Raw genomic sequence first — 20,414 nt, forward strand, 5'->3', positions numbered from 1 at the left:
CACACACACCAGGAAAAGCGGCCACCGCTGCCGGCGAACCCGACGCCGCTTCCCTCGCCCGCCATCGCCATGGCCAATTTCTGGGTAACTCTCCCCCAATGTGCTCTGACCCCAGGTTTCCTGACAATCATTGTTCCTTTTACTGAGACACCAGACTTACCCCCAGACACCCCCCCCCACACACACACACACACACAAACCCCCAGACACACCCTCACCCTCACCCCCCCCCCCCACACACAAACCCCCAGGCACACCAATCACTCCTCACCCTCACCCCCCCCCCACACACACACAAACCCCCAGGCACACCCTCACCCCCCCCACACACACACAAACCCCCAGGCACACCCTCACCCACCCCACACAAACCCCCAGACACACCCCCCAGACACACCAATCACTCCTCACCCTCACCCCCCCACACAAACCCCCAGACACACCAATCACTCCTCACCCCCCCCACACACAAACCCCCAGGCACACCAATCACTCCTCACCCTCACCCCCCCACACAAACCCCCAGACACACCAATCACTCCTCACCCTCACACCCCCCCCCACACAAACCCCCAGACACACCAATCACTCCTCGCCCTCACACACACCCCCCCCACACAAACCCCCAGACACACCAATCACTCCTCACTCTCACAAACACCCACATCAACCCCTCCCCCCCCCCCAGACACATCATATAATTTACAGTGCAGAAGGAGGCCATTCGGCCCATTGAGTCTGCACCGGCCCCTGAAAAGAGCACCCCACCCAAGCCCACACCTCCACACTATCCCCATAACGCAGTAACCCCACCTAACCTCTTTGGACACTAAGGGCAATTTACCCTGGCCTATCCACCTAACCTGCACATCTTTGGACTGTGGGAGGAAACCGGAGCACCCGGAGGAAACCCACGCACACACGGAGAGAATGTGCAGACTCCGCACAGACAGTGACCCAGCGGGGAATCGAACCTGGGACCCTGGAGCTGTGAAGCAACAATGCTAACCACTGTGCTACCGTGCTGCCATCTATCATCTATCACTCCTCACCCTCACAAACACCCACAGAAACCCCCACATAAACCCCAAGACATATCTATCACTCCTCACCCTCACAAACACCCACACAAACACCCACACAAATCCCTCTTCCTGCAGAAATGCACAATTTAACAATTTTAAGGATTTTTTTATTTTCAAATGAACTCCTTACATAATTCTTCCTGTAATATTGCTTTACTCTCTGCAGCAAAAAACATTTTGTAGTTTCTGCAGTGACTGTTACAGCATTTGGAAAGTTAGTTTTCTGCTCTTAGATATGACAATAATATGAATCTCTGAGAAACAGCTCCCAGCTCATGAGACAGGACCAGAAAACGTGAGGAATGTGCAAAGGTCTCTCAGGATCTGAGAAAAATAGGTCAGTGTTTTGAGTGTGCCGCTACGCTCGACTCATCTGAGTTCAGCTGGAAGGTTCCAACCAAAGTCCGAATCTATCTCAACCTTTAATGTACTTCCAGCAAATACTGGCTTTGTTTCAACTTTCAGGCACTTAAAGGTCATTAATTTTATTTTGCAAACTTCAACATTGCTGAAAAGAGGCCACGTTGCAGAAGCTTTTCAGCTTGCACTCACCAGGACAAATACAAGAATGCCAAATTTCAAAAGGTCACAGCCATTTATACTACAAGAGAAAAGGTTGACTTTCCGACCAATCAGCACACTTTACTCGAGCAGTATCAACCATCGTCATCATTTGAAATTTGGCATTCGTGCATATGTCATGATGAGTGCAAGATGCAAAGCTTCAGTAACATGTCTCTCTTTTCAGCAATTTTCCAAACTCTAATGCCACACTGCTTTATGTGTCAGGTGCAAAGTGGTGTATGTCTATCACCCCTGCGGATGATAATTGTGTTCATTGCATTGTATAATATTGTAAATTACCTGGAGCTGCCAGACTCTGACTGTTATTCTGTGTTATCAGGTGGGACAGTAATCCCTGGACCGCCTGCTCCAGCTCGTGTGGGGGAGGTGCTCAGCTCCGCACTGTCTCCTGTGTGGACGAAGATATTAATGGACAAGTCAGCAGCGTGGAGGAGTGGAAGTGCATGTACAGACAGAAATTTCCTGTTGTGCAGCCCTGTAACCTCTTTGACTGCCCAAAATGGTTGACTCAGGAATGGTCTCCCGTAAGGAACTCTTTTATTGATGATCTTGGATTATGCTGTTTCAGGTCCACTGGGAACCCAATAAGTTAATCGAGCAATGAGTGTAAATACAGCAAAACCTCACAATTACTTACATCATTATTGACAACATTTCAAAAACTATATTGATTTTAGACAGGTCCCTTGACAAAATGTGGGCTGAATTCTCCACTGTCGGGGTTCTCCGCAGTCGGGATTCTCCGCTGTGGGATTCTCCGTTGTCGGGATTCCCCGCTGTTGGGATTCTCCGCTGTCGGGATTCTCCGCTGTCGGGATTCTCTCCGCTGTCGGGATTTTCTCCTGTCGGGATTCTCCGCTGTCGGGATTCTCTCCTGTCGGGATTCTCTCCTGTCGGGATTCCCCGCTGTCGGGAGAAATTCTCTCCTGTCGGGATTCTCTCCGCTGTCGGGATTTTCTCCTGTCGGGATTCTCCGCTGTCGGGATTCTCTCCTGTCGGGATTCTCTCCTGTCGGGATTCCCCGCTGTCGGGAGAAATTCTCTCCTGTCGGGATTCTCCGCTGTCGGGATTCTCCGCTGTGGGATTCTCCGTTGTCGGGATTCCCCGCTGTTGGGATTCCCCACTGTCGGGATTCTCCGCTGTCGGGATTCTCTCCTGTCGGGATTCCCCGCTGTCGGGATTCCCCGCTGTCCGGATTCTCCGCTGTCGGGATTCTCCGCTGTCGGGATTCTCTCCTGTCGGGATTCTCCGCTGTCGGGATTCTCCGCTGTCGGGATTCTCTCCTGTCGGGATTCTCCGCTGTCGGGATTCTCCGCTGTCGGGATTCCCCACTGTCGGGATTCTCCGCTGTCGGGATTCTCTCCTGCCGGGATTCTCCGCTGTCGGGATTCTCTCCTGTCGGGATTCTCTCCTGTCGGGATTCCCCGCTGTCAGGATTCCCCGCTGTCGGGAGAAATTCTCTCCTGTCGGGATTCTCCGCTGTCGGGATTCTCCGCTGTCGGGATTCCCCGCTGTCGGGATTCTCCGCTGTCGGGATTCCACTGTCGGGATTCTCCGCTGTTGGGATTCTCCGCTGTCCGGATTCTCCGCTGTCGGGATTCTCCGCTGCGGGATTCTCTCCTATCGGGATTCTCCGCTGTCGGGATTCTCTCCTGTCGGGATTCTGTCCTGTCGGGATTCCCCGCTGTCGGGATTCTCCGCTGTCGGGATTCTCCGCTGTGGGATTCTCTCCTATCGGGATTCTCCGCTGTCGGGATTCTCTCCTATCGGGATTCTCCGCTGTCGGGATTCCCCGCTGTCGGGATTCTCTCCTGTCGAGATTCTCCGCTGTCGGGATTCCCCGCTGTCGGGATTCTCCGCTGTGGGATTCTCTCCTGTCGGGATTCTCCGCTATCGGGATTCTCTCCTGTCGGGATTCTCCGCTGTCGGGATTCTCCGCTGTCGGGATTCTCTCCTGTCGGGATTGTCCGCTGTCGGGATTCCCCGCTGTCGGGATTCTCTCCTGTCGGGATTCTCCGCTGTCGGGATTCTCCGCTGTTGGGATTCTCTCCTGTCGGGATTCTCCGCTGTCCGGATTCTCCGCTGTCGGGATTCCCCGCTGTCGGGATTCTCTCCTGTCGGGATTCTCCGCTGTCGGGATTCTCCGCTGTTGGGATTCTCTCCTGTCGGGATTCTCCGCTGTCCGGATTCTCCGCTGTCGGGATTCTCCGCTGTCGGGATTCTCTCCTGTCGGGATTCTCCGCTGTCGGGATTCTCTCCTGTCGGGATTCTCCGCTGTCGGGATTCTCTCCTGTCGGGATTCTCTCCTGTCGGGATTCTCTCCTGTCGGGATGGATTCTCTCCTGTCGGGGTTCTCTCCTGTCGGGATTCTCTCCTGTCGGGATTCTCCGCTGTCGGGATTCTCTCCTGTCGGGATTCTCCGCTGTCTGGATTCTCCGCTGTCGGGATTCTCCGCTGTCGGGATTCCCCGCTGTCGGGATTCTCTCCTGTCGGGATTCTCCGCTGTCGGGATTCCCCGCTGTCGGGATTCTCCCCTGTCGGGATTCCGCGCTGTCGGGATTCTCCGCTGTCGGGATTCTCCACTGTCGGGATTCTCCGCTGTCGGGATTCCCCCCTGTCGGGATTCCCCGCTGTCGGAATTCTCCCCTGTCGGGATTCCGCGCTGTCGGTATTTTCCGCTGTCGGGATTCTCCGCTGTCGGGATTCCCCGCTGTCGGGATTCTCCCCTGTCGGGATTCTCTCCAGTCGGGATTCTCTCCAGTCGGGATTCTCCGCTGTCGGGATTCTCTCCTGTCGGGATTCTCTCCTGTCGGGATTCTCTCCTGTCGGGATTCTCCGCTGTCGGGGTTCTCTCCTGTCGGGATTCTCCGCTGTCGGGATTCTCCGCTGTCGGGATTCTATCCTGTCGGGATTCTCCGCGGTCGGGATTCCCCGCTGTCAGGATTCTCTCCTGTCGGGATTCTCCGCTGTCGGGATTCTCCGCTGTCGGGATTCCCCGCTGTCCGGATTCCATGCTGTCCGGATTCCCCGCTGTCTGGATTCTCTGCTGTCGGGATTCTCCTATCGGGATTCTCCGCTGTCGGGATTCTCCGCTGTCGGGATTCTCTCCTGTCGGGATTCTCTCCTGTCGGGATTCTCCGCTGTCGGGGTTCTCTCCTGTCGGGATTCTCTGCTGTTGGGATTCTCTCCTGTCGGGATTCTCTCCTGTCGGGATTCCCGCTGTCGGGATTCTCCCCTGTCGGGATTCTCTCCTGTCGGGATTCTCTCCTGTCGGGTTTCTCCGCTGTCGGGATTCCCCGCTTTCGGGATTCTCCGCACTCGGGATTCCCCGCTGTCGGGATTCCCCCCTGTCGGGATTCCCCCCTGTCGGTATTCTCCGCTGTCGGGATTCTCCGCTGTCGGGATTCTCTCCTGTCGGGATTCTCCGCTGTCGGGATTCCCCCCTGTCGGGATTCTCCGCTGTCGGGATTCTCCGCTGTCGGGATTCTCTCCTGTCGGGATTCTCCACTGTCGGGATTCTCTCCTGTCGGGATTCTCCGCTGTCGGGATTCCCCGCTGTCGGGATTCTCTCCTATCGGGATTCTCCGCTGTCGGGATTCTCCGCTGTCGGGATTCTCTCCTGTCGGGATTCCCCGCTGTCGGGATTCTCTCCTGTCGGGGTTCTCTCCTGTCGGGATTCTCTCCTGTCGGGATTCTCCGCTATCGGGATTCTCTCCTGTCGGGATTCTCCGCTGTCTGGATTCTCCGCTGTCGGGATTCTCCGCTGTCGGGATTCTCTCCTGTCGGGATTCTCCGCTGTCGGGATTCCCCGCTGTCGGGATTCCCCGCTGTCGGAATTCTCCCCTGTCGGGATTCCGCGCTGTCGGGATTCTCCGCTGTCGGGATTCTCCACTGTCGGGATTCTCCGCTGTCGGGATTCCCCCCTGTCGGGATTCCCCGCTGTCGGAATTCTCCCCTGTCGGGATTCCGCGCTGTCGGGATTTTCCGCTGTCGGGATTCTCCGCTGTCGGGATTCCCCGCTGTCGGGATTCTCCCCTGTCGGGATTCTCTCCAGTCGGGATTCTCTCCAGTCGGGATTCTCCGCTGTCGGGATTCTCTCCTGTCGGGATTCTCTCCTGTCGGGATTCTCTCCTGTCGGGATTCTCCGCTGTCGGGGTTCTCTCCTGTCGGGATTCTCCGCTGTCGGGATTCTCCGCTGTCGGGATTCTATCCTGTCGGGATTCTCCGCGGTCGGGATTCCCCGCTGTCAGGATTCTCTCCTGTCGGGATTCTCCGCTGTCGGGATTCTCCGCTGTCGGGATTCCCCGCTGTCCGGATTCCCCGCTGTCCGGATTCCCCGCTGTCTGGATTCTCTGCTGTCGGGATTCTCCTATCGGGATTCTCCGCTGTCGGGATTCTCCGCTGTCGGGATTCTCTCCTGTCGGGATTCTCTCCTGTCGGGATTCTCCGCTGTCGGGGTTCTCTCCTGTCGGGATTCTCCGCTGTTTGGATTCTCTCCTGTCGGGATTCTCTCCTGTCGGGATTCCCGCTGTCGGGATTCTCCCCTGTCGGGATTCTCTCCTGTCGGGATTCTCTCCTGTCGGGTTTCTCCGCTGTCGGGATTCCCCGCTTTCGGGATTCTCCGCTGTCGGGATTCTCCGCTGTCGGGATTCTCTCCTGTCGGGGTTCCCCCGTTGGGATTCCCCGCTGTCGGGATTCTCCGCTGTCGGGATTCCCCGCTGTCCGGATTCCCCGCTGTCTGGATTCTCTGCTGTCGGGATTCTCCTATCGGGATTCTCCGCTGTCGGATTCCCCGCTGTCGGGATTCTCCGCTGTCGGGATTCCCCGCTGTCCGGATTCCCTGCTGTCCGGATTCCCCGCTGTCTGGATTCTCTGCTGTTGGGATTCTCCTATCGGGATTCTTCGCTGTCGGGATTCCCCGCTGTCGGGATTCTCCGCTGTCGGGATTCTCTCCTGTCGGGGTTCTCTCCTGTCGGGATTCTCCGCTGTCGGGATTCTCTGCTGTTGGGATTCTCCTATCGGGATTCTCCGCTTTCGGGATTCTCCGCTGTCGGGATTCTCCGCTGTCGGGATTCTCTCCTGTCGGGGTTCTCTCCTGTCGGGATTCTCCGCTGTCGGGATTCTCCGCTGTCGGGATTCCCCACTGTCGGGATTCTCCTGTCGGGATTCCCCGCTGTCGGGATTCTCCGCTGTCGGGATTCTCCGCTGTCGGGATTCTCTCCTGTCGGGGTTCTCTCCTGTCGGGATTCTCCACTGTCGGGATTCTCCGTTGCGCCAGCTGCCCTGGGATTTCCCGACGGCGTGGGGCTACCCCACAACGGGAAACCCCAATGACCGGCTGGCGAGACGGAGAATCCCGCCGTGTGGGCGAGATTCTCTGACACCCCCAGCCGGGTTGGAGAATCGCCGGGGGCTGGCGTGAATCCCGCCCCCGCCGGTTGCCGAAGTCTCCGGCACCGGAGATTCGGCGGGGGCGGGAATCGCGCCGCGCCGGTTGGCGGGCCCCCCCGCTCGAATCTCCGGCCCGGGTGGGCTGAAGTCCCGCCGCTAAAATGCCTGTCCCGCCGGCGTAAATTAAACCACCTACCTTACAAGGCGGCACGGGCGGGCTCCGGGGTCCTGGGGGGTTGCGGGGCGATCTGGCCCCAGGGGGTGCCCCCACGGTGGCCTGGCCCGCGATCGGGGCCCACCGATCCGCGGGCGGGTCTGTGCCGTGGGGGCACTCTTTCCCTTCCGCCTCCGCCACGGTCTCCACCATGGCGGAGGCGGAAGAGACTCCCACCACTGCGTATGCGCGGGAAACTGACAGCGGCCGCTGACACTCCTGGGCATGCGCCGCCCGGAGAGGCCTTTTCCGCCAGCTGGCGGGGCGGAAATTCGTCCAGCGCCAAACTAGCCCCTCAAGGTTGGGGCTCGGCCCCCAAAGATGCGCCGCGATGCCCGTGTGATTTGCGCCGTTTTGGGCGCCAGTCGGCGGACATCAAGCCGTTTCCGGAGAATTTCGCCCCTGATCTTTTTTATATGGCGACTATTCTGTGTTATTTATAGTTTTATTTCTTTAATTGATGAGATGTGAGAATCACAGCAAGGTAAGAAGTAAATTTACTTTACATCAGCCTTCAGGGTGGAAGACACCAGTGCAATGCAAGAGCTCCAGGAGAACCGGGGGCAGAGGTGAGTGCAGTGACCATCACTAAGGCGAAGGTTCTGGGGAAACTGAAAGGTCTGAAAGTGGATAAGTCACCTGGACCGGATGGACTACACCCCAGGGTTCTAAAGGAGATAGCTGAGGAAATTGGTGGTAATCTTTCAGGAATCACTGGAGGCAGGAAGGGTCCCAGAGGACTGGAAAGTGGTTAATGTAACACCCCTGTTTAAGAGGAGAGGGAGGCAGAAGACGGGAAATTAAAGGCCGGTTAGCCTGACTTCGGTCATTGGAAGATTTTAGAGTCTGTTATTAAAGATGAGATCGCAAAGCACTTGGACGTGCATGGTAAAATAGGACTGAGTCAGCACAGCTTTGTCAAAGGGAGGTCGTGTCTGACAGATCTGTTAGAGTTCTTTGCGAAGGTAACATTAAAGTTAGACAAAGGAAAATCGGTGGATATGAACTATTTACATTTCCAGAAGGCCTTTGACAAGGTGCCGCATAGGAGACTGTTAAATAAGTTAAGAGCCCATGGTGTTCAGGGTAAGATCCTGGCATGGATAGAGGATTGGCTGACTGGCAGAAGGCAGTGGGTGCGGATAAAGGGGTCTTTTTCAGGATGGCAGCCGGTGACTAGTGGTGTGCCTCAGGGGTCTGTGCTGGGACCACAACTTTTCACAATATACATTAATGATCTGGAAGAAGGAACTGAAGGCACTGTTACTAAGTTTGCAGATGATACAAAGATCTGTAGAGGGACAGGTAGTATTGAGGAAGCAAGGGGGCTGCAGAAGGATTTGGACAGGCTAGGAGAGTGGGCAATGAAGTGGCAAATGAAATACAATGTGGAAAAGTGTGAGGTTATGCACTTTGGAAGGAGGAATGGAGGCATAGATTATTTTCTAAATGGGGAAATGCTTCGGAAATCAGAAGCACAAAGGGACTTGGGAGTCCTTGTTCACGATTCTCTTAAGGTTAATGTGTAGGTTCAGTCGGCAGTTAAGAAGGGAAATGCAATGTGAGCATTCATGTCAAGAGGGCTACAATACAAGACCAGGGATGTACTTCTGAGGCTGTACAAGGCTCTGGTCAGACCCCATTTGGAGTATTGTGAGCAGATTTGGGCCCCGTATCTAAGGAAGGATGTGCTGGCCTTGGAAAGGATCCAGAGGAGGTTCACAAGAATGATCCCTGGAATGAAGAGCTTGTCGTACAAGGAACGGTTGAGGACTCTGGGTCTGTACTCGTTGGAGTTTAGAAGGATGAGGGGGGATCTTATTGAAACTTACAGGATACTGCGAGGCCTGGATAGAGTGGATGTGGAGAGGATGTTTCCACTTGTAGTAAGAACTAGAAGCAGAGGACACAATCTCAGACTAAAGGGACAAACCTTTAAAACTGAGATGAGGAGGAATTTCTTCAGCCAGAGGGTGGTGAATCTGTGGAACTCTTTGCCGCAGAAGGCTGTGGAGGACAAATCACTGAGTGTCTTTAAGACAGAGATAGATAGGTTCATGATCAATAAGGGGATCAGGGGTTATGGGGTGAATGGGGATGAGAAAATATCAGCCATGATTGAATGGCGGAGCAGACTCGATGGGCCGAGTGGCCTAATTCTGCTCCTATGTCTTATGATCTTAAATTTCCTTAATAAGGTGGCAAAACAAGACATGTGGTGTCGATATCCTACCAGGGTGTTGGGAAGGGGAAGACGTTGGTCAGGATTCTGAGCCAGCAACAGTGAAGGAACGGGCAAATATTTCCAAGTCAGAATGATGAGTGACTTTGAGAGGGACATGTTCCCATCCAACTGCTCCCCTTGTCTTTCTAGGTGGTAGAGGTCACGGGTGTGGACGGTGTGGTTGAAGGAATCTTGCTGATTTGTTACAGGTACACACGGCTGCCATTGTGTTTTGCTGGTTGAGGTAGTGAATGTTTAAGGTAGTGGATGAGATGCCAATCAAACACGTGGGCTGCTTTGTCCTGGATGGTGCCGAGCTCCTTGAGTGTTGAGCTTCATTCATCCAGGCAAGTGGAGAGGAGAAGAACACACTCCTGACTTGTGCCTTGTAGGCAGTCAACAGACTTTGGGGAGTCAGGAGGTGAGTTACTCGCTGCAGAATTTCCTGCCTCTGACCAGCTCTTGTGGGCACAGTATTTATGTAGCTGGTCCAATAAAATTTGATATCTCACTTATGAACTGAAATTATTCATAGGACACGTACTGAAGCAGATTTACCACAAATATATCTCCTTGTAATGTGTAAAGGTGCAAATGGCACCCAGTGTATTGCTCTTTGGTATTACATCATGCATCAGTCCCAACGGCTGTCACCCCATTGAACAGGAAACCTAAACATACCGCTTGACATTATTCCTCAACCCAGATGAGCATCGAACTCAGGCTAGAATCCTGCCAGGAAACTGATCAGGTTAATCACTGTCTGAGTTTTCCTCCCAAAGGTCGTTATGCAACACTATCGCATTCAGAAGAGACCAGGTGTAACCTTAGTCCAAAATCATTTTGCAAGTTCAGGAGAGAGGTACCGTGTACATCCATGCAAACTAGTTAATCCAAGATTCACATTAATGATAAAGAGTTCCCTGTCATCTCTTTGGGATGGAATAGTGGTTTTCCTGTTGCAGCACACAGTCCTCTGAAACTACTCATTTCAAAATTCAATGTTAAACATTATACCCATGTACTGAAAATGTTAAAGAAAACAGGTTTCTAGGCTGATTAATTATTTTTCCGCCTTTTTCCTGTCTTCCCTGATACGTGGAAAATTCACCCAGGGAATGTTGGTTACTTATCTTGAATCTTCTGTTTTCTGGTGGGTTCCATTAAACTATTGGATTCAATACTTTTCTCAGAAGACAACCTAACCATTCCAGGTATCAGCCTGATAAACTTTTTCTCAACTGTTTCCAACGTATTTACATCCTTCGTTAAATAAAGTGAACAATACTGTACACAGTTCTCCAAATGTGGGGCGGGATTCTCCGCAATCGGCGCGATGTCCGCCGACCGGCGCCAAAAACGGCGCGAATCAGTCCGGCATCGTGCTGCCCCAAAGGTGCGGAATTCTCCACATCTTGAGCGGCCGAGCCCTCACCTTGAGGGGCTAGGCCCGCGCCGGACTGATTTCCACTCCGCCAGCTGGCGGGAAAGGCCTTTGGTGCCCCACCAGCTGCCGCGGAAATGGCTTTGTCGTGCGGCGCATGCGCGGGAGCGTCAGCGGCCGCTCACGGCATCCCCACGCATGCGCAGTGGAGGGGGTCTCTTCCGCCTCCGCCATAGTGGAGACCATGGCGAAGGCGTAAGGAAAAGAGTGCCCCCACGGCACAGGCCCGCCCGCGGATTGGTGGGCCCCGACCGCGGGCCAGGCCACCATGGGGCACCCCCCCGGGGTCAGATCGCCCCGCGCCCCCCCCAGGACCCCGGAGCCCACCCGCGCCGCCTTGCCACGCCGGTAAGAGAGGTGGTTTGATTCTCGCCGGCGGTACAGGCATTCCAGCAGCGGGACTTCGGCCTATCGCGGACCGGAGAATCGCCGGGGGGGGGGGGGGGGGGGGGGCGGCTGCCAACCGGTGCGGCGTGATTCCCACCCCCGCCGAATATCCGGTGCCGGAGAATTCGGGCAACCGGCGCGGCGCGATTCCCACCCCCGCCGAATATCCGGTGCCGGAGAATTCGGGCAACCGGCGGGGGCGGGATTCACGCCAGCCCCCGGCGATTCTCCGACCTGGCGGGGGGTCGGAGAATCCCACCCGTGGTCTCACTCATCCTCGTATAACTGAAACATAAATTGCCTGATTTTGTGGAGAGAAATTGGAGCTAATGTTTCGAGTCTGGATAACTCTTTGTCAAAACCAGTTTCCAGTCACTCAGACTCGAACCGTTAGCTCCCTCTCTCCACAGACGCTGTCAGACCTGCTGAGGTTGTCCAGCATTTTCTGTTTTTGTTTCAGATTCCAACATCCTCAGTAATTTGCTTTTATCTCCCTACTTTTGTATTCAATGCTCCTTGCAATAAATCTTAACATTTTATCAGCTTGTCTAATAGCTGTACCTTTCCCCGAGCCTTTTGCAATTCATGCACTAAGACACCCTCTGCAATCTCTCATCATTTAGATAACGTGATTCTTTTGTATTCCTCCTGCCAAAACTGGCAATTTCAGATTTTACCAAATTATACATGTAATTTGCTAAATCTTTGCCCGTTCACTTTTCTACGTCAATTCGTACCCTCTTATCTCCTCTTCACAAAGTACTTTCCTACCCATCTTGTGTCATCAGCAAATTTGGCAATGATCCCTCCTACTCCTTCTTCCAAATCATTTATATAAATTGTACTCCATACGAATAGTCTATCAATCTGTCTAAATGTATTATGAAGGGACACCCTGTCCACAAGGTGCAAGAACACTCTACTGATGTCCAAAGAATAGCAATGATAGTGACCCATTGGGTCAGGGGCAACAGCAAGGGGCTTTGGGCTGAATAACTGCTGTTGTAGTAATACCATATAATGGTTCTTGCTAACAGCTACTGAGGGATTGTTTATACAGCCCAAGTTACATACTCAGTAGACATTCCAACAACAGCTCAGGGGAGGAATAAACAGTTGCAAGTGGCCAGCTGCTGAAATCTGCACCCATGTGCGATAATATCCGAAGAGCATTCCAACACTCGCTGTGCCTTCATTCCATCACTGGCTCCGCCACTGAATTAACATTTGATTCAATGATAGTTTCAAAATGCATATTAATTTCAAACTTCTTCTAAAATGACCTGTGTATAAATGCAAACCACTGCCTTCCATTCGACCATGTCCACTATTTCCTGCAAAGTCGTTCCCGAATTCCAGTGACTCTTCATGGGGAAATATGGGAAAAGGTGCTCACTTTCCACAACAGATACTATCAGAAAATGCAGCTTCGAGCAGCACCTATGGGCAAATTATATATTTATCAATACATAAGGCAAACTTCAATGGATCTTCTGAAAAGTGAGATAATCTAGACAGGAACCTCCTCCTGCATATTCTTTGTTTAGAGGTGCAGCAACAAAGAATCTATGAGTTCCGCTCCATCATTGACTCAGGGATTAACATACATCACAGCCATCTTTCCAGCTGTTTTTATGGATCTTTGTGGTTCCAATTTCTTGCACACAGGATGTGTCTCAGTTCGCAAGATCACAAATGGCATTGATGTGAAAAAATTGCACATTCAGCACTCTCAAATGGATTTTTAATTGCTTTTGTGATGTTATTTCAATGAAAACAAATGGAAAATTGGAGAACCGTTCACTGTAAAAGGAGGCCATTTGTCCTATCGTGCTTGTGCTATCTCTTTGGAAGAGCTGTCCAATTAAGTCCCGCTCCCCCTGCTCTTTTCACATAGCCGCACAATATTTTCTCTTTGAGCAAAACCCCTTTTGAAAGTTATTATTGAATCTTCTTCCACTGCACCTTCAAAGACTGCATCCCAGGTCATAACTCATCATGTAAAAAACTTCTCCACCCCCAATCCTTTTACCAATTATCTTAAATCCCTGTCCTCTGGCCACCGGAAACGGTTTCATTTTTATTCTATCAAAACCCATCATAACTTTGACCACCTCAATGAAACCTCCTCTTAATATTCCCCACCTTCTCCAGTCTCCACATAACTGACTTCCCTCATTCCTGGCCCCATGCTAATAAATCTGCTCTGCACTTTCTCCAAGTCCTTGACATCCATCTAAACATGAAAACCCTGAAATGCAATGCTCCAACGGGAGCCTAACCAATCTTTTATGAAGGAAGCACACTTCCCGTGGAGGCCATGAGCTGAGCGGTAATAGGAAAGCTGGCTCTGTCCTAGGACCTGCTCCATGAGGCGTTCCTAGAACTGGTGAAAGCTCTGGCGAGGCGACTGGAGAGTTGCTTGTGAGAAGTAATCGTGGCTGATCAGACCGGGTTTCTTCAGGGCAGGCTGCGAACAGCGAACATCAGGCGCCTGCTGAACGTGATGGTGACCCCACCTGGGGAGGGGTCACCAGATGCGATTGTCTCCCTGGATGCTGAGAAAGCCTTTGATCGAGTAGAATGAGGTTACTTCATGGAGGAGCTTGAACAGTGTTCATTTCGTGGGTGAAGCTACTGTACAGCGTTCCCATGGTGAGCGTACAGACAAACCCCACCAGCTCTGAATATTTCCGGCTACACAAAGGCACAAGGCAGGGATGCCCGTTGTCCCCGCTGCTGTTCACCCTGGCAAGGGAGCCACTGGTCATCACTCTTAGATCAGTGAAGGGGTGGACAGTTCAGAGAGGGGGCAGGGAGCACAGAGTTTCTCTCTATACGGATGGCCTTCTGCTCTACATGTTGAGCCCCCTGGCCAGCATGGGCAAGACAACAGAACTCCTGAAGGAATTTGGGTTACAAATTTAACCTGACCAAGAGCGAAATGTTCCCAGTGAACCCCCGGGAAGGGGGATCAGAGCTGGGGGTGCTGCTGTTCAAAGTAGCCCAAAACAAGTTCCATTCCCTGAGGAGCCAGATAACGCACAACTGGATGTGGCTCCAGGTGGAAGAGGAGAGGTACCTACAGAGATGGGACTCACTCCCACTCTTCCTGGCGGGAAGAGAGCAGACGATAAAAATGAACGTGTTGCCAAAGATCATCGTCTTATTCAGGTTACTCCCGATCTTCAACCCCAAATTCCTCTACACCGGGGTTGATAAACTGATCATGGCCTTCGTCTGGATGGCAAAGAACCTGAGGATCCATAAAATTGTCCAACTAAGAGGGCGGTGCATGGGGGGCTTCGCTCTGCCGAACCTCCTATTCTATCACTGGCAGAGAGCACAGAGAGGGTGCGGGTGTGTCTGGGAGAGCCGGAGGCGGAATGGGTCCAGATGGAGGAGGCCTCCTGTACGGGGACATCCCTCTGGACTCTGGTCACCGCCTCACTCCCAGCCCCTCCCAACTAAATACTCGAGGAGCCCGGTGGCAGTAGCCACATTAAGGACCTGGAACCAGCTCAGACACCATTTCAAACTGGATGACATGTTTGCTGCGGCCACCATCTGCAGGAACCATAAATCTATTCCGGTGAAAGTAGACGCCACCTTCAAGATATGGAGCGAGGACAGAGAGGTTACTGACAGTACGAGATATATACGTGAACAGTAGAATAGCGACTTTGGGGGGATATCATAGAGTCATAGAATTTACAGTGGAGAAGGAGGCCATTCGGCCCATCAAGTCTGTACCGGCCCTTGGAACGAGCACCCTACTTAAGCCCACACCCCTACCCTATACCTATAACACAGTAACCCCACCCAACTTTTTTGGACACTAAGGGCAATTTATCATGGCCAATCCACCTAACCTGCACATCTTTGGACTGTGGGAGGAAACCGGAGCACCCGGAGGAAACCCACGCACACACGGGGAGAACGTGCAGACTCCGCACAGACAGTGACCCAAGCCGGGAATCGAACCTGGGACCCTGGAGCAGTGAAGCAACCGTGCTAACCACTGTTATCCTACCATACCGCCCATAACGGAGAAGCTCCAGCTCCCGAAAGGGAACTTGCAGTTGTGAGACTTCCTCTGCAGGGAGACCTCGAAGTTCACCCAGATATCCCTACTGGACAGACAACTAGTGACGGACTAGACAGGGGGAGGTAAATGTGGCGACATTTACGGACGACTGTTAGCTGAGGTAAGGGCCCCACTGGACGAGAAGCGAGAGAAATGGGAGGGGGAACTGGGCATGGGGATAGGGGGACGTCTCTGGATCAAAGCTCTGCACTAGGTCAACTCTATCTCCTCATGCACAGGGCTGAGCCTAACGCAGCTAAAGGGGGTACACAGGACGCACCTGACCAGGATACGGTGAGCGGGTTCTTCCTGGAGGTGAAGGCCAAGTGTGAGTGGTGTCGGGGAGTCCGGCCAACCACACCCACATGTTCTGGTCCTGCCCCAGACTCATCGGGTTCTGGACGTCCTTCTTCGAGGCCATGTCCCGAGTTATGAGGGTAAAAATGGAGCCATGACCCTCAGTGGTGGTCTTCGGGGCATCCAGAGCTCTTCATGGAGAGAGGGGCCAAAGCCCTGGTCTTCACCTCCTTGATTGCATGGCGGAGACTTCTGCTCGGCTGGAGGTCAGCAGAGCGTCAGACTGGCCCTCCGACCCAGCGGAGTTCCTGAAGTTAGAAAAAATGAAATTTGCAATAAGGAGATCAGGCGAAGGTTTCCAGCAGACATGGAAACAATTTACCTCTCCAAAGACCAGCAACTAGGGGGTGGCAAGGGAGGGAGGAGGGAGTGCGGGGGGCATGGAGGAACAGCCAGAGAAAGGGAAGGGCGGAGGCAAAGTGGGGAGGGTGGGCAGAGGGAGCAGCCATACCACAGAGAGGAAAAGGGGAAATCTGCCCGACACACCGAGGGTGGTCGGTGCCCACACACGGATATGCCGAATAAAATGTAAACTGTAGATAGTCTCAAGAAATGTATAGAAGTAAAAGGAGTTCCGAAATTGAAGCCAGCATCTATATTTATACAGACGCCAGTTAATGCAATGTAAATAGACAACCTGTTTTTTTCTGTGTTTTCTTGTTCTGTCTCGTTAGTTTATTCCATCTGTTTTTTTCTGTTTTTCCAATGTTCCCCGTATATACTCGATAACACTAATATAAATTTTCACCACTTGTGTAGCAAAGAGATGTAAATCATTTATAACCTCGGTTGGCAGGGACGTAATTGTAAGATGGAACAGTCTGAAGCAAAGAGCCACCAAACTCCAATAAAAACATTTTAAAAAGGCTTCTGTCTTCCACGCTTCTTCGATTGAAACCAAGGATCCCATATACTTTTTTCAACAGTCTTATCAACTTTTCCTATCACCTTCAAAGCTCCATCTACAATCCCCCCCCCCCCCCCCCCCCCCCCCCAGGGCTCTCTATTCTTTCACCCAGTTTTGCCAAAGGTTCAGCTGATCTTTATACGATTGGTAATTGGAAATGGGGTAATTTTCAGGCAATTAAAATGTATTATTTTCATTAGCATGGTTCCTTGACAAAGTTGTCTGTACGAACATCAAAAATTAGTCTAATCCCCACCTTCACATTCCTTTGATTTGTAAGAGGTTTTGGATGGGGAAATTCCTCTGGATGGCTGTTCCCATCTGCCCTTGGAGCTGCAGGATTATTTGACTCAGTACTCCCTTACGATGAATGTCTCAGACGGTAACCTCTAGAATGTATTGCACTGGCCCAAGCGCAGCTAAACAACATCACTTACTGATGATTTCAGACCATGAAATTTCAATAGCATGCTATACTGTCCTTCATTTAGATTGAAGTGCTTCCTTTGGCAGCAATAATTGGAATAACAATCACACTCATTGCCTTGTGTTGTCTTATTTTGAATATGTTTAAGTTATTTAATTAACTTTCTGCAAGCTGTCTTTAGCAGCTGTGGCATTAGCACTGACCATATGTATATTGTTGCACTGTCTCTCCCTAGTGTACAGTCACATGTGGACAGGGGCTCCGGTACAGAGTGGTCCTGTGCATTGACCACAGAGGACTCCATGCTGGCGGCTGTAATGCAAAAACAAAACCTCACATCAAGGAAGAATGTATTGTCACCGTTCCGTGTTATAGACCAAAAGGTAAAACTGATTTCTTGATGATAATGAGGTGCTATGTTACTGAATGAATGAGTCAAATTACTTTGTTATTTTAACAAAAGCTTTAATAGATTTTTAAGGATGTATTAATTTCTTCATTTACACAGTGGGTAAAGGAAAGTTATTCAATGTTCCCACAATCATACTGCACACCTCGATGGCGAGGCTGAAATATTGGATTAATGGTGGAATAACCGATTAGTTTATCAGTGTGATCCCACAGGTATGAATTCCCCGCAGCTACTTCCATGTACACAGAGTTTGACCACAATTCCCGGAACATTCTAACAGGAGAGAAATTCTCAGTTTTGGATTTATTCTGAGAAGCTGTGTGTCTGCACGCTCCGGCTTATTCCTTTCAAACTTTCTGTTCACTTTCCTAATTTTTTATACAAAGGAAATCTGTCAAATAAAAAAAGTGGGAACAGGATAAAACTATACAGTAAAAGAAATATATATTCATTGGGTTTTGTACCTTGATACAGGCGAGATTTACTTTAACGTTGTAGCATTAAAGAGGTGACCTCAGCTCTGTTATTGCCAATGATCAGCTGACTGTCACTTTCATACAGGTTCATTACTGGCCCAAGGATATAACCAGTCAAAGTAGCTACATTCCCTCTGTGACCATCAGTCAGTGTGGTTCTGTCCCCCCTCTGACCAGAGGTCAAAGAAACTCTGACCCCTCCCGGAAAGTTCCTTGACCACTGGTTAATGTGTCTGTGTCCCCTCTCTGGTCTGTAGTCAATGCAATTCTGCCCCTCTGAGATCAGGGGCGGGATTCTGCTTGTTGAGCTATAGACCCTCAAAAGGTAAATATGGAGCGGCACGGTAGCACAGTGGATAGCACAGTTGCTTCACGGCTCCAGGCACCTGGGTTCGATTCCCGGCTTGGGTCACTGTCTGTGCGGAGTCTGCACGTTCTCCCCGTGTCTGCGTGGGTTTCCTCCGGGTGCTCCGGTTTCCTCCCAGAGTCCAAAGATGTGCAGGTTAGGTGGATTGGCCATGCTAAATTGTCCCTTAGTGTCCAAAAAGATTAGGTGGGGTTACTGGGTTACGGGGATAGGGTGGAGGTGACGACCTTGGGTAGGGTGCTCTTTCCAAGGGCCACTGCAGACTCGATGGGCCGAATGGCCTCCTTCTGCACCGTAAATTCTATGAAATTATTTTGAACAGGCCAAAGGAACAGGTGATTTCCCGTGGACCTCACAGGAATACTGTTCCTTTCTCTCCACCATTACCTCTTGCCTGGACTTATCAAATTTTAACTTGCAGTCCACACAATACTGTCCAGCCTGAATTTATCGAGTGGCTTTGGGGCACAGGTTTGATGCGTGAAACTTTCCTCAGCATTGACCAGGGATGGACTGACTGCTGATGAGCTGCTAATGATCGGGATTCAAACACTCTAGTTTATGGTGCACAGACATTTCACAGCGAATGAAGATTGTAGATGTTGATCTGTCCTTGTTGACCTTGCTTCTGAATTTCCTGTTGGAAGAATCTCAATGCTGGAGCAAAGTCATAAAATTCACCCCGAGAGCTAAAGTTATTTTTCTATCCAAGTTTATCCATGTTTCATACAATTTCTATTAAGTATATTTCCAAACTTGATCCCTGTAGACATTTGGGATCGATCCAACTTGAAAACTTTTTGATCTTCTCCAAACGAGAATGTGAATGGAAAAACTATCATTTGTTCCAAAAGAGAAGCTGATTTTGTTTGCCCAGGAGCTTATTATTCTAATGAGCTGTTCCAAAATAAAAGGATATAATTGTAGTATCACGCTGCGCTGTATGAGAATTCACCTCAACAGGGTCAAATCAGAACTGTTGTGACCAAAATATCTTAACTCAGTGAATAAATTAATCAGAAAATAGAAGAAACAGAAGAATGCTTAATGCAGCAATGCAGAGACTTTTGTTAAGGTTACAAAGCAGTAACCTCCCCACCCCACCACCAACTTAGGTATTTTCCCTCTGTTCTCCAAGGGCCTGCCTGTTTAAAAAAAAAACTCCAAATGTTTTTAGCTCAATTTTAAATGTTCCCATCTGGATTTTACTGTCAGGGCAGGAGATGCAATACTGACGTACGGAGCAGGATTCTCCGCCGGCGGGAGTCTCCATTGTGCCGGCGCCCGGGGGTTTCCTGACGGCGTGGGGCTGCCCCACAACGGGAAACCCCATTGACCGGCCGGTATTACGGAGACTCCCGCCGGCGGGTCGGGGCAGAAAAGTGGCGTGGCGGAGATACAGCCAACGGTGTCTGATTAAGTCTTAATTTGCTTTTTCGACTGTGTCATAGGGATAATATTCCATCTATTTTTCTTTTGCCAACTATTAGAATTATAGAATGATTACAGCACAGAATGAGGCCCTTTGGCCAGACTTTTGCCAACTGAACCTGCACGTTAACCTTAAGAGAATCGTGAACAAGGACTCCCAAGTCCCTTTCCTAAGCGTTTACCCATTTAGAAAATAGTCTGTCTCCATTCCTCCTTCCAAAGCGCATAACCTCACACTTTTCCACATTGTATTCCATCTGCCACTTCATTGCCCACTCTCCCAGCCTGTCTAAGTCCTTCTGCAGCCCCCCTGCTTCCTCAATACTACCTGTCCCTCTACAAATCATTGTATCATCTGCAAACTTAGTAACAGCACAGACCCCCGAGGCGCACCACTAGTCACCGGCTGCCATCCTGAAAAAGACCCCTTTATCCCCACTCGCTGCCTTCTGCCAGTCAGCCAATCCTCTATCCATGCCAGGATCTTACCCTTAACACCATGGGCTCTTAACTTATTTAACAGTCTCCTATGCGGCACCTTGTCAAATGTCTTCTGGAAATCTAAATAAATCACGTCCACTGGTTCTCCTTTGTCTAACTTGCTTGTTACCTCCTCAAAG

General features: G+C 51.2%; 1 protein-coding gene across 3 annotated transcripts in view; it reads left to right on the top strand.

The window, feature by feature from the left end:
• Positions 1-20,414, top strand: part of LOC140429922 (ADAMTS-like protein 1) — a 489,170-nt gene that overhangs the window by 262,082 nt on the left and 206,674 nt on the right. For all 3 annotated transcript variants that reach the window (XM_072517517.1, XM_072517518.1, XM_072517519.1), the window contains exons 11-12: positions 1,990-2,194; positions 17,344-17,491. In XM_072517517.1, coding sequence (XP_072373618.1) covers positions 1,990-2,194; positions 17,344-17,491 — 353 coding nt within the window. The remainder of the gene's footprint in view (positions 1-1,989; positions 2,195-17,343; positions 17,492-20,414) is intronic.

Source organism: Scyliorhinus torazame, chromosome 9 (assembly GCF_047496885.1).
Source record: "Scyliorhinus torazame isolate Kashiwa2021f chromosome 9, sScyTor2.1, whole genome shotgun sequence".
NCBI classification, from domain to species: domain Eukaryota; kingdom Metazoa; phylum Chordata; class Chondrichthyes; order Carcharhiniformes; family Scyliorhinidae; genus Scyliorhinus; species Scyliorhinus torazame.